This window comes from Pan paniscus, chromosome 16, assembly GCF_029289425.2.
Source record: "Pan paniscus chromosome 16, NHGRI_mPanPan1-v2.0_pri, whole genome shotgun sequence".
NCBI classification, from domain to species: Eukaryota; Metazoa; Chordata; class Mammalia; order Primates; family Hominidae; genus Pan; species Pan paniscus.
Genome location: NC_073265.2, coordinates 72,400,361 through 72,413,826, shown reverse-complemented (window position 1 = coordinate 72,413,826; position 13,466 = coordinate 72,400,361). Strand labels below are relative to the sequence as shown.

The 13,466-nt window shown below is 41.9% G+C and overlaps 1 protein-coding gene across 4 annotated transcripts in view; it reads left to right on the top strand.

The window, feature by feature from the left end:
• Window positions 1–13,466, top strand: part of SH3GL3 (SH3 domain containing GRB2 like 3, endophilin A3) — a 164,879-nt gene that overhangs the window by 26,872 nt on the left and 124,541 nt on the right. For 2 of the 4 annotated variants that reach the window (XM_008968225.5, XM_063597135.1), the window contains exon 2: window positions 10,285–10,435. The exons of the other annotated variants lie outside the window; for them this stretch is intronic. In XM_008968225.5, the coding sequence (XP_008966473.1) occupies window positions 10,367–10,435 (69 nt within the window). In that variant the 5' untranslated portion in view covers window positions 10,285–10,366. The remainder of the gene's footprint in view (window positions 1–10,284; window positions 10,436–13,466) is intronic. 4 annotated transcript variants of the gene reach the window in all.

Sequence of the window (13,466 nt, the reverse complement as noted above, 5' to 3'; positions counted from 1 at the left end):
GCACGCAGACATTATGCAACTCTTTTCAACTCACACAGTTGTTACCTTGTGGGGCCAGCATGAGCCTGGGAGGATTGCAAGGCTCGGGCCTCCCCTCTGCTCTGTGTCTCTCACGGTGGCTGAGGTAGAATACAGCTTGGAAGTTCAGCCAGCTCTCAGTATCCATGGGTTCCATATTTGTGAAGTCAACCAAAAGAAGGTCAGAAAAATTTGAGAAAAACACCAAAACATCTGGATTGAACATGTGCAGACTTTTTCTTGTCATCATTCCCTAAACAATACAGAATAACAACTATTTATATAGCATTTACATTATATTAGCTATTATAAGTAATCTGGAGACAATTTAAAGTGCTGTATATGCAAAAATGTGCATAGATTTTATGCAAATATGACTCCATTTTACATCAGAGGCTTGACCATTCAAGGATTTGTGTATCCCATGGGAGTCCTGGAACCATTCCCCCATGGATACCGAGGGGTAGCTGTACATTTATTGGTGCCTGCCTTCTTGCCTGGTGCCTGTTTGTTCTTTTTGGATTAAGAGAAATAATTCCTGGCTGTGCACGTTGGCTCACACCTGTAATCCCAGCACTTTGGAAGGCCGAGGCGGGCGGATCACCTGAGGTTAGGAGTTCGAGACAGGCTGGCCAACATGGCGAAACTTCCTCTCTACTGAAAATACAAAAATTAGCGGGCGTGGTGGCAGCCACCTATATTCCCAGCTAGTCGGGAGGCTGAAGCAGGAGAATCGCTTGAACCCGGGAAGCGGAGGTTTCTGTGAGCCGAGATCCTGCCACTGCACTCCAGCCTGGGGGATAGAGAGACATTCTGTCTCAAAAAAAAAAAAGAGAAATAATTCCTGTCACAGGGAGCGGAAACATGCTGAAATAATTATTTGCTGAAATTGTTTTCCAACAGATGGCTATAGGAATCAGGAGATTTGACACTAGGACGTTAGGTGGGCAATGGATTTCTAGTAATTTGTCAGCTTTGTTTTATTGAGGTGGAGCTGCATTTAAATTGCTACTTCTCCCTGCTGGTTTGGTTTGGTTCTCCTCAGAAATGGCTTACTTTATTTGTACTTGACTTGAGTTACATTAAAGCAGGCAAAAATATTTCTTAAGAGCTGAAATTTCAGGTTGGCAAGAGGAAACAATGCAATCTTTAATCATATATCTGAAAGAGCACAGTGGTGCATTATGATGGCAGAACTTCATTCCCTAACCCTGTACAAAGGTTTTTAGAGACTAAAGGATTGATCGTTTTTTTCCCCTGACAAAACACCTCTTTTGACATGTGCAGAGAAATATGTAATTTGGGTTGCATTGAAAGAAAGCTACTCTTGCTATTTCTCTCTCCAAGAGGCTGTGCTCTTGGATTTAATATTTTCTACTGGAGACAGTTCTACTTGAAAGGCAAATATTACAAAAAACCACTAGAGAGGCATTGAAATCTGTTGTGGGAAGGAGTCATTTTAAATTTTCTTATTAAAAGAAGATGGCACTAAAGAGGGGGGAGTCATTTCCAATTTATTACTTAACAGAAAGATGAGCAATTTGTCCTCTCAGCAATAGTGTTCTGTCAGATAACCTGTTTGCCATTTCCTTGCCAACACTGGGTCTTGCCATTCATTTGAAATGTTTGCTCTTGTGATCTATTAAAAAATTTGTATATATTGATTTTACATATGTGCTGATCATTTGCATTTCTTTTGTGAATTGCCTTTTGATATTTTCCATTTTTAAATTGTCATTTTCAAATTTACCTTTATATATGAAATATATTAATCCATCATCATATATCTTGTAATGGTTTATTTAGCTGATCCTTTGTGGTTGTTGCAAGCTTTTTTGTGTATTGTTTTACAGTTTGCAGTTTTTATCACAAATTAAATCCATTTTTTGGGATATAAAGTAGGCTTTACTTTTTATATATTCTGTTCTTTTCTATACCAGTGGAAATCTTGTTATTAATGTATACTGCCTCCTTAGGGTTTGTTTTCCAAATCTCTTTTCTTTCTACAAACATATTAGTCTGTTGAGCCTTCTTAAGTTTTTTTTTTTTTTGATTCAAAGTGTCGCTTTTGTTGCCCAGGCTGGAGTGCAATGGCGTGATCTCGGCTCACTGCAGCCTCCACCTCCCAGGTTCAAGCGATTCTCCTGCCTCAGCCTCCCGAGTAGCTGGGATTACAGGTGCGCACCACCACACCCGGCTAACTTTTTGTATTTTTAGTAGAGGCTAGTTTTCATCATGGCCAGGGTGGTCTTGAACTCCTAACCTCAGGTGATCCGCCCACCTCAGCTTCCCAGAGTGCTGGAATTACAAGCATGAGGCACCGCACTCGGCTGAGCCTTCTTAAGTTTTGAGAGAATTTTCTTAAGTTTGTTTTCTAAGTCTCTGATTTGGTTTCCTTTGATATGCAAGCTAGTTTTTCTATGCTATACCATTTTTAATGTGAACAGTTCCGTTCTAGGAATAGAAATCTTGATCTCAATTTGTCCTTCTTCCAGGGGGCAATGCCATCAAGAATCCAACCTGGAAATCAGAATCAGTGCACTGTTTTGACTTTTCCTTCCCTTGCCTTCTGTGAGTTTGTTTCTTATGGTCATACTTACTTTGATTTCTCCAATTGGTTCTCTTACTTTAAATGACTGAGTTTCTTCATATGTTGGATTATTTTCTCCTATGCTCTTCAAAGAAAGTGGCTCTAGTGTGTCTAGTTTCAGCAGGTGAGATATAGTCTGTTGTCAGCCCAGACAGGGTGAGAAGGGAGAGCTTCAGATTGATAGTTTAGCTTTCTGAAAGGAAGGTTGCAAATGGAGGGCCTTGCTCTAGACCAGTGCGGCCCAGTGCAAACTTTCTGTGCTGATGGAAATGATCTTGGATCTGAGCTGCCTGGTATGATAGCCACTCACCATGCGTGACTACTGAGCATTTGAAATGTGGCTAGTGCAAGTGAGATGGATTTCTAAACTTTTATTTACTTTTAATTAATTTTTATTAATTAATTAAAACATAAATTTAAATGACCACATGTGGCCAGTGGCTATGTATTAGATAGCACGGTCATCGTGAGGACAGGCTTCCTGTGTGATTTGTTTACTGTTGTGTTCCCAGCCCCAGTACTTGTCACACAGTAGACACTCAATATTCATAGAAATTAATGGATGCAGCAAGGGGAAATGTCTGGTAGGGCTTCTTTCCTTGCTATGCCAAGAGTTCCTTTTCTTTCTGTGGGTCTGCCCAAAGTTAGAGAAGTTGCATTACCCTCATCAGTAACTACCACAAGTGCTGTTGGTAGGGGCATCCGTAGGATTCCCATCCCCACGGCCCTTTTTATGTCCTACTGTGTGTGCCAGTCTGACCAGTGAGATCAATCCATCCTTGCCTTAGGAATTCCTAAGAATTTCAGAAATTTCTCAAAGCTGCTGCCAGGAAGTTGGGAGTTGTCCTAGTTTGTAAAGCTGATCTAGATACTTCTCAGTTTTATAGTCCTATGGCCATTCCAGGGAGAATGTTGGTGCTAGAGAGAAAAGAACTGAGATCTGTGTTTTGAATCAAGAGCCTATTGTCATCTTTCTGTGTTTTAATGGCTTACTATATCTTGATGCAAAAGCTTCAGTGTTTACGAGGCTCCACTACTGATTGTATCTTTCAGCAATCTCAAATGACCCTCTTTAATCCCATTTTCTGCCTTCTTCTTATACTCAGAATGATACAAATATTACCCCCAATTTAATTTTTTCCTCACATTTGCCCTCATCTTTTGGTGTAATACTATGGTGTTACTTTAAAGGGTTTTTAAGGAGCAGGTAATTTATGTTTGAACCAATTTTGATTGTCTTTGCCTATTATTTATTGAGGAAATCGTACTATTGACACAGTGGTATGTCTGGTCATCTGCCATTTCGTTTTCCTTGTTTTTTGCTTTCAGTCCTGTCTTTACATTATCATTACATTTACTTTTATCTTGTACTTTTGTTTGGATCATAGTTATGCCATTTCTAATTCTAGTAGTGGATCCTATTAAGTTTTTAAAAAATCCGTATTAAATCTATATTTATGAAATTGCTGAAGTCAGTAAAAATAGTTTTTTTTTTCACTCTCCCTGATAGACAATCCCACATTTCTTTGTTTTGGTTGTTTTTTTGTATCTCTTTTCTTTTCTTCTATTTCCTGAGACATTTGGCAATCTAATCTAGAACGATTCAAGTCAGCATTTCACAAATAACCTCAGTGATTTTCTTTTGTATTTCTCTTCATAATCCTGTTATGAATTATGCATGCATTTATATTAAACTTAGTTGATGCTCACTTTGCCATTTTGAGTTCTTAGGTTTTCCAGCTCTCTCTGACATGAAGCACATTTTCAAATACGTTCTTCAAGAAGCATACACCATATGTTTTCTGAGACTTTGCATATTTAAAACATTTTTTTTGATTGCCTTCTGTTGCGAACAACAATGTGTCTTAATATAGTAGTTTTAAAGTCACAAGTGTTTAAATATTAAAATGTAGATATTGATGCATTATCTTCCAAAACCTCCTGTTGGGGGTAAATATTGAGGCCATCCTGATTTGTATTCCCTTGCAGATAATCTCTCTGTCTCCTATTTTCTCACCTTTGAATTCTGATGACTCTTTATGTGTCCTTGAGACTAAAAAATGTCACCAGAACATGTCTATCAGTGAATCTCTTTCCATTAATTTTGCTTAATATATGATGAACCATGCAAACTGAAATCTGTTTTCAACTGAGGAAAGTGTTTTTTTCTGGTAAGTGCTTATTTATTGTTTGGATACTATTTGTGTGGGTTTTATTTTGGGATGAAATAGTTTTACATGGGTTGGATGTTTCTTCTGTGTTCCTTCATCTGTTAATGTAGGTGCCTCAACAAGTCTGGGGAAGAATAATGAAAAAGTGTTGTGTTCTTTGCGATGATTTTTGTTTTTAGGTAATTTTTTGCTCCATTTTTAAAGTATTTCTCCTCTTTTTCCATTGGCTGCATTTTTTAGCATTGTAAAGTGTGTGAAGTTTATTTATTCATTTATTTTTTTGAGGTGGGGTCTTGCTCTGTTGCCCAGGCTAGAGTACAGTGGCATGATCATGGCTCCCTGCAGCCTCCACCTTCCAGGCTCAAGCAATCCTCCTGCCTCAGCCTCCCAAGTCGCTGGAACTACAGGCGTATGCCACCACACCTAGCTAGTTTGGTTTTTGTTGGCATTTTTTTTTTTATAGAGTCAGGGTCTCCCTATGTTGTCCAGGCTGGTCTCGAACTCCTGGGCTCAAGCCATCCTCCCGCCTTGGCCTCTCAGAGTGCTGAGATTACAGGCATGAGCCACCATGCCTGGCCGGAAGTTTACTTTTTACTGCCTACCATGTGGATTTGTTTTTTTAAATTTCTATTATGAGGAATTTTATACATACAGAAAACTAAAGAGAAAAATACTATGAATACCTCTACCCCATCACATAGATTAACAGGTATTAACATTTTGCCATCTTTGGTTTATCTTGTTTTATTCCTGAAGCATTTTAACAGACCACATAACATTTCATTCCCAATACTTCAGTATGCACATCTGAAAAATAAGGGCCTTTCTCTTAGGCCTTTCTCTAACCATGCTACCACTATCACATCTAACAATGATTTTTTATGTCCTCCAATGCCCAGCCTATATTCAAATTTCTCTAATATTCTCCAAATGTCTTTTATGGCCAGCCTGTATGAATCTGGATCTAACCAAAGACCATACATTGTATTTGATAGTTATGTCTCTTATACTGCTTTTTTTAAAATTCAAATTTACATAACATAAAGTTAGCCATTTTAAGATGAATAATTCAGTGGCATTTAGTACAGTCACAGTGTTGTACAATGATCATCTCTATCTAGTTCCAAAACATTTTCATCACCCCAAAGTAAAACCTCATACCCTTTAAGCAGTTACTCCTCATTTCCCACCCCACCCAGCTCCTGGGAATCACTAATTATCCTCTGCCTCTGTGGATTTACTTATTCTGGATATTTTATATGAATGGAATTGTACAATATGTGACCTTTTGTGTTTTGCTTCTTTTACTTAGCACAGTGTTTTTGATATTCATCCATATTGTAGCATGTATCAGTACTTTATTCCTTTTCATGGCTGTATAATATTCCATTGTATAAATATACCATAATTTGTCTATTCATTTATCCTTTGTGGACATTTGGGTTTTTCTCCCTTTTGGTTATTGGGAATAGTGTTGCAATGAATACTTACCCTAGTCAGCTCAGACTGCTATAACAAAATACTGGAAACTGGGTGGCTTAAATAACAGATGTTTATTTTTCAGTTATGGAGGCTGGGAAGTCCAAGATCAAGGCACTGGAAAATTTGGCTCTTGGAAAGGGCCCGCTTCCTGGCTTGCAGATGGCTACCTTCTCCCTGTGTCTTCACATGGCAGAGAGAGAGAGAGAGAGCACTCTGGCCTCTCTTCCTCTTCTTTATAAGCACACCGGTCCCATCATGGGGTCCCTACACTTGTCCCTCTTCTAAACCTGATAACCTCCCCAAAGCCCTGCTTCCAAATACAACCACATTAGGAGTTAGAGCTTCAACAAATGAATTTGGGAGGACATAAACGTTCAGTCCATACAATACTCATGTACAAGTATTTGCGTCATATTTTCAATTATTTGGGGTATATACCCTGAGTGGAATTGCTGGGTTATTCTTAAATGTTTTAATCTTGAAGAATTGTTAACCGGTTTACCTGTTTTTTTTTTAATCTTTCTTGTTCCTTCTTGTTCTTTTCCTGCAATGACATCAATTTGATAACATGACTAGTTCAGTCGTCCCATCTTTTGGCTTGGCCTAATTGTTTCCTCTTGTTCTTCTTCAGTATGTTCCTCTGTGCCTTGCATGTCTTATAATTTGGGTACCATGTTTTTATTTTCTCTGCAGTCTCTTTTTTCCGTCTGTTTACTGTTTGATATATTTGCCTCTTCTGTTTGGTATGTGGACTATTTTGGGGGAATGTGCCCTTATTTTCTGTTGGGAACCCAAAGAAGTTTCTATACTTTCCTGCAATAAATCTATGTGCAAGAATGTTTTTGTTCTTTTTTTTGAGGAACGGTTTCTGTCCTCTTATGCTTCAAATTCTGGTCATAGGCATCAGACTGTTGTGTTTCTCCTTCCTTATCTGTGAATAGACCTAGTGTTGGCACACAGATGTGATATACTGGCCATTTGCAGTGTACCACTGACCCTGGCACAATGCCTTCTCATATCTGAGGCCAGGGGCTGAGCTGGTGGCACCACCAATGGGACATTCCTAGTCTGTGGCCCCATCCCAGGAAACTCTTTTTGGCTGACATAGTTTTTCTCTTCTCTCACTATCCATTTTTTTTTCTTTCTTTTTTTAATTTTCTTTTCTTTTTCTTTTTCTTTTTTTTTTTTTTCCTGAGACGGAGTCTTGCTGTGTCGCCTGGCTGGAGTGCAGTGGTGCGATCTCAGCTCACTGCAACCTTCGCCTCCTGGGTTCAAGCGATTCCCCTGCCTCAGCCTCCCGAGTAGCTGGGATTACAGGCACATGCCACCAAGCCCGGCTAATTTTTTTTTGTATTTTAGTAGAGATGGGTTTCACCATGTTGGCCAATATGGTCTCGATCTCCTGACCTCGTGATCCGCCTGCCTCAGCCTCCCAGAGTGCTGGGATTACAGGTGTGAGCCACTGTGCCCAGCCTCTTCTCTCACTATCCGTTTCTGACAAATGAAAAAAATGGATGTGGGTCCTGCAGAACCTGAGGCCAGCTCTAACCAGTCTTTCATGGATGCATACACCTGCCTGCAGGCGCTGCTCCCAGGTGAGGAGGTTGCATGCCTCAGAATGCAGTTAGCCTGGGCATCTGTGCACCAGGCTGAGTTCCTGCCTAGGAGCTGCAGATTTGTGATGAATGCAGAACTAAAGTTATTGAGGAGACCAAGAGACTTGACCTGGGAGTGCTTATGTGGTTTGGATGGGATTCCTTGAGGCTTTTGTGGAGGAGCAGTCCGTGGAGTCAGGGTGTCCGTGGGTCACTGTTAGCCCATATGGTGCTCTTTGTATGAGTTAGAAAAATACGCCTCTTCCTCAACACACTTTACTTTCATGCGGGGGAAAACTCTCCTATCCTGAGTTGGTTAGAGCTGGTGATTTGACAGCCGCCTGCTGGAAAATTGTATGATAAGTACACAAATCTGCTTCAGGAGGGTGTGCTCCCTTCTATGTGGCACAGTTGTCACCCCCTGCCCAGCTGCCTCTGCAGCCACTTTGGGTTTTGTGGCTGATGTTCACTAGCCACTGACTATACATCTGAATTTCTTCCTGTCAGTAGATCCTTCTGATTTGGGCATATGGTCAACTTTTTATTTTTCATAACTCTTGCTACCCCTTTCCTCCATTTTTATTAGTTTTCATGGGGACTTAAGTGAGCATCCAGGCACTGTTACTGATCTGTCTGCCTGACCCAGAAGACCATGTTGGCTTTTGGACAAAGATCCTGGATAGTTCTGAAGCTATGATGCTGTGCACCAGGGTTGAATGGGGGTCCTGAGAGTCCAGCATTGCTTGTGCTAGCAGCTCATAGCAGCTTAGCTTGTGTAGCAGAATGGGTGCCTTGTAATAGATAGCCATCTGCTTTTCAGTGTATGGAAGGCTTCGTTTCTTCTGACGGCATTCTGACAGGCAGGTGTTACATCTTTTGTGACTCCAAGGTTATGAGGCTGGTTCTTGGGTTTGATTCTGGGAATCATGCTCATTGATCTGCTTTTCCTAATCATGTCAGTGAATACTTACACGTGAAGAAAACTCAAGCTGCACAGTAAAGCTAAAGGAAGAAGGTAAAAACCACCTCAAATTTCCGTGATACAGGAAAAACTGCTGTGAACCTCCACTTCCCCATCCTGGTCCCATTTCCTGTTTCCACCCTCATCCAGTTTGCTTTTCCAGGATCTTTACTGCTTCCTTTGATGGGGGTAACGACTCTCCCTAACCACCCCACCTCCTGTGGGAACTGTTACCCCATCCATAGCCAGTATTTGATAGCCCAAGGGCAGGTTTATGTATTTGCAAACGACATTATTCTTCTATAACTAAAAATGTAAAGATGCTTTCGTATTAAATAGTCCAGTGTCCCTAGGGCACAATGCTTTTGGATTTCAGCGTGCTTCTGCTTTGTGATCTTGGGAAAGTCACTAACCCCTCTGGGCCTCTATCTCTATTTAAAAGGAAGAGGCTGAACCAAAATGCCCTTTCCAAGTGAAAGCAAGTGGGGAAGTTAGACCTATTTAGGGAATAGAGAACAGCCTGTGGGACAGGTTTGTGCTTATTGTTGGTGCAGTTTAGTAGGAATTGTCAGAAGCTGATAGATAGATAGATAGATAATAGATAGATAGATAGATAATAGATAGATGATTGATAGATGATAGATAGATGACAGATAGATGATAGATTATAAATTGATGATTGAGAGATCGATAGATAGATAGATAAAAGGGAACCAAATACTGTCTCTGTGGCCTGGGCATTTTTGCCAGGCAGGGGGAATCGCATCGTTGGTGACAGAGTTGTATGGCCCACAGAGGCCAGCTAAGAGATTGGGAGAAGGTTGTTGACCTTGTGTGGGAACCAACCTCAGGGGGATGGATGAGATTGGGGCCCCTTAGGGGTCTCCGCTCTTGGCGTTTGGACTCCCCTTCTCTGTGGGTCTAAGCTGGCTTCTTTCTGCTGTGGGATTGTGTTAACACTGCCCCTTTAGTGATTTTGCGTTTTTTTTTTCTTTTTTTCCGCTGACCCTCATTAGCAGAGGTTTTGCTCTTACACACTGCATTGTCCCAGTGACTTCTTATATGCCAGTCACTGGTGGGTAAATGCCAGAGGGACACTGAGGGCTCATCAGGAGGGCTCAGCCTCCTCTCAGAGAGGAAGCCAAGGTGGCCAGATTACAATTTGTTTTTTCTGGTAAATGTCATGGGTAGGAAATGTTATTTGTGAGTCTGAAATATCCACCAAGGGCAGAGGGTGCCCTGAAGACAAACAGGAATTGAGTGCTCATTTTCTTGGCCCTGAAGTGATGCGTTGCCTCTGTGATGTCACAGTTGGCCCCCCTACAACCTAGTTCAGCCTGGCACAGTATATGATGGTGGTCACTGGCTTTCTATCTGGGCAGGATAGCACCTGCACATCAGGGAAAACAGACCAAGCTCTCACAAGGGCAATATCATCCTTTGGAATTTGTTCACTTTTAATTACAGGAGCTTTTAAGTGAATAAGAGCATTTTCCCAATGAGCAGTGTCATAAACATTGAGGACTCTCTTAAATCAGAAGATGAATGAATGGATGGAATCTTTGCTGGGATAATATGCAATCAAGCTAATAGGTGCCTTACCTGGACCTCCCAACAGGTAATAAATGGGAAAATGTTAAGGGGGAGTGGTTGGGGAAGAACAGTAAACTTGGAAAAGCCATTCTCATCAGCACAGAAGCACTGAAAGAAGGTACAGATCTTCATGGTGAAAAGTGGGAAGCCTTGTATTAGCAAGGAGTGATGATTGACAAAGACCTAAGGTCTAATGTCTAATGTGTGCTGGGGAGAGTCCGAGAATCCTGTGGGTACAGAGAAAAGTAAGACATTAGAAGTCCTTATGTGTGTTTTGGAGACAGAGTCCCTAAGCTCACCTGGTCAGTAAGTGTCTCTTGAATGAGTGAATTGGACAGTGTGGACTCCATTCTGCAAAAAGTTTGATTGGAGGCAAGTGGAAAGGACCTTGGAAAATTAAACAAAATACAATGAAGCTCTTTCCTAAATACCAGTGGGTAAAGAACTTCAACATGTCAGTGTTGTATGAAATACTTCATTGGACTGAATTGTCCTCTGAATTTAATGTTAGCATTCCCTCAAGAGTCTTGGCTTTCTTTTTTTGCCTGCACTGTCTGCATTACAGTGCAGTAAGGCAGACTTTTCTTGTGAAGTGGTATGGATAAGATTTAGAGTATCTGAACACCTCTCTGCTTTGGAATTCGTGGTAGCTAAAGTGTAAATAGATTCACACATCTGACATTCAAAGTCAGAAATTCACGTGGTCTTGCACTGTTCTGGTGTGCAAGTTGGTTTCAGAAGGGGCTTGGTGTTTGAAAGGTGCTGTAAGGAGTGGGAGAATCAATGCCATCTTCAGATGTTTGTTCCAAGTCACAAGCAAACCCTGCTTGAAATCTGCTGGCAAGGCCTTTGAGTCACACAGAGCCTGACTTGTTCACTTTGTGTTTGTCCAGCTTCCATGGCATGTGGAAGAAGTTGGTCGGCTTGGGAATATGCTGAATCAAGCAACATAACCAACCAATGAGAGGGGGCTTAAGCTTCTTTCAAGCTGGGCAAACCTTTAGTAGTTAGAAGCCCATACTTCCTATGTGGTGGTATAGGAAGGACACAGACTTACCTGTAGGTTTCTTGCCAAAAAATAGAATTGCGATCTGATCAATCTTCCAACTATTTATAGAAAGTACGGGCCAGGCTTGGTGGCTCATGCCTGTTACCCCAGCACTTTGGGAGGCCTAGGCCGGCAGATCACGAGGTCAGGAGATCAAGACCATCCTGGGCAACACGGTGAAACCCCGTCTCTACTAAAAATACAAAAATTAGCTGGGTATGGTGGCACGCGCCTGTAATCCCAGCTACTCGGGAGGCTGAGGCAGGAGAATTGCTTGAACCTGGGAATCGGAGGTTGCAGTGAGCCAAGATCGCCACTGTACTGCAGCCTGGTGACAGAGCAAGACTCCCTCTCAAAAAAAAAAAAAAAAAAAAAAAAAAAGAAAGTATGGACGATAGGGGTTCATATCAAACAACACTATGGGAATGAAGTCCATCGGATTTAGAATGTGGAAATACTAAAAGATGCCACACCACATTTCTTCAGTAAATACATGGAAAAAAAAAAAAGACGGGGGAAGTGGTGTTAATGAAAGAAACTTTGAAGGGACTGTGGCAGATGCAATTAATGTTCTGCCTACCTTCACTCCACTTCTACCTCTATAGCTTGCTGGAGGCTGTGTGCCAGGAACACCTGTGACCCTTTCCCCTAGGGCATTTATTCTGTCCCCAAGATTACACATGGTAAGCAGAGCAGAGTGCCCGAGAATTAATGGCCTAGAGAGTTAATGTCTCTGGAAGCAGTGCTCAGCCAAAGATGAGTGGAAAGCTGGTGGACAAATACCCCAGCTTCCTTCCCTCTATCCCCCAGGGTTGGGAAAACTCTCAGTGGTGCCCCACACTGTTTTCCAGAGTTGCCCAGAGAGACTGAGCTTCATTTGCCCCCAGCAGTAACGAACCCTTTGTTGGTGGTCCTCCCACTGCCTCACTTTCCGGCTCCCCTACCAGTTTCACTGGGGTCACCTCCCAAATAAACCATTTGCACTGAAATCATTGCCCCAGGGTCTGTTTCTGGGGGAAACCAAAGTAGGACAGGGACAAATCAATCCGTGGAACAAGTGAACCTTATTTCCATCTGGATTCAAACAACCCATCTGCCAAAAGGCACTTATGAGTTAAATGTGGAAACATGATCATAGATGGGATATTAGATGATTTTAAATAATCGTTCTTTAATTTCTTTAGGTTTGATTGTTGTTTCTTGGTGTTTTTTTTAAAAAAGAGTGCTTATCTGCTAGAGATCCACATTGCAGTATTTACAAATGAGATGATACGATGTCTGTGGTTTGCTTTAAAATAATCCAGTGGTGGTGGTGGAGGTGGAGGGGCACCAAGGAGGGGATCCGGGGACTATAAGGTGGGCAAAACTTTAATAACTGTTGAAGCTGGGTGATGGGGACATGGCAGTTCATTACACAGGTTTTGTGGTGTATTTAAAATCTTTCATAGTAAAATGTTAAAGAAAACAAAAAAAAGCACATGTACACCTTTCTGGTCTCCCTCCTCTTCCCAGCTATGTTACCGTGACACATCAGCTCTGTCTTGGGGATCAGTGGCTCAGCAAGTGAGTCCTTAGTGTCTCAGTTCATGGCCCTCCTCCATGCTGGTGGCCTTCACCTCCTCCATTGCATCCATCCATCCCGTAGCCAGACTGGAGCCTTTGGCATCACCCAGACCTGCTTTAACCTGAGTTCTTAAATTCCATCGTGTGAACTCCTGCCCTGAGCGATTCCTCTGGTTCTATTGCAGCAACTTTCCAATCTGTAACCCGCCATGCAATCATAACCCACATGGTCTTGACTGTTAAGTACCAGAACTGCTGGGCGGGAGGGAGGGTGAGCCTGGAGACAGAGGTCAGGCCAGGTTGTGGGCCTTCTCCTGTAAAGAGTCTTCAGCAATTCTAGTGGGATATCCAAGAGGTTGTTGTGACTTTGGCCTTGGCCAAACACCCCAGGGGTGTTATAATTGGGGGGTGGGCAGCCACTGGGAGAGGAAGTGCCACCATGGCT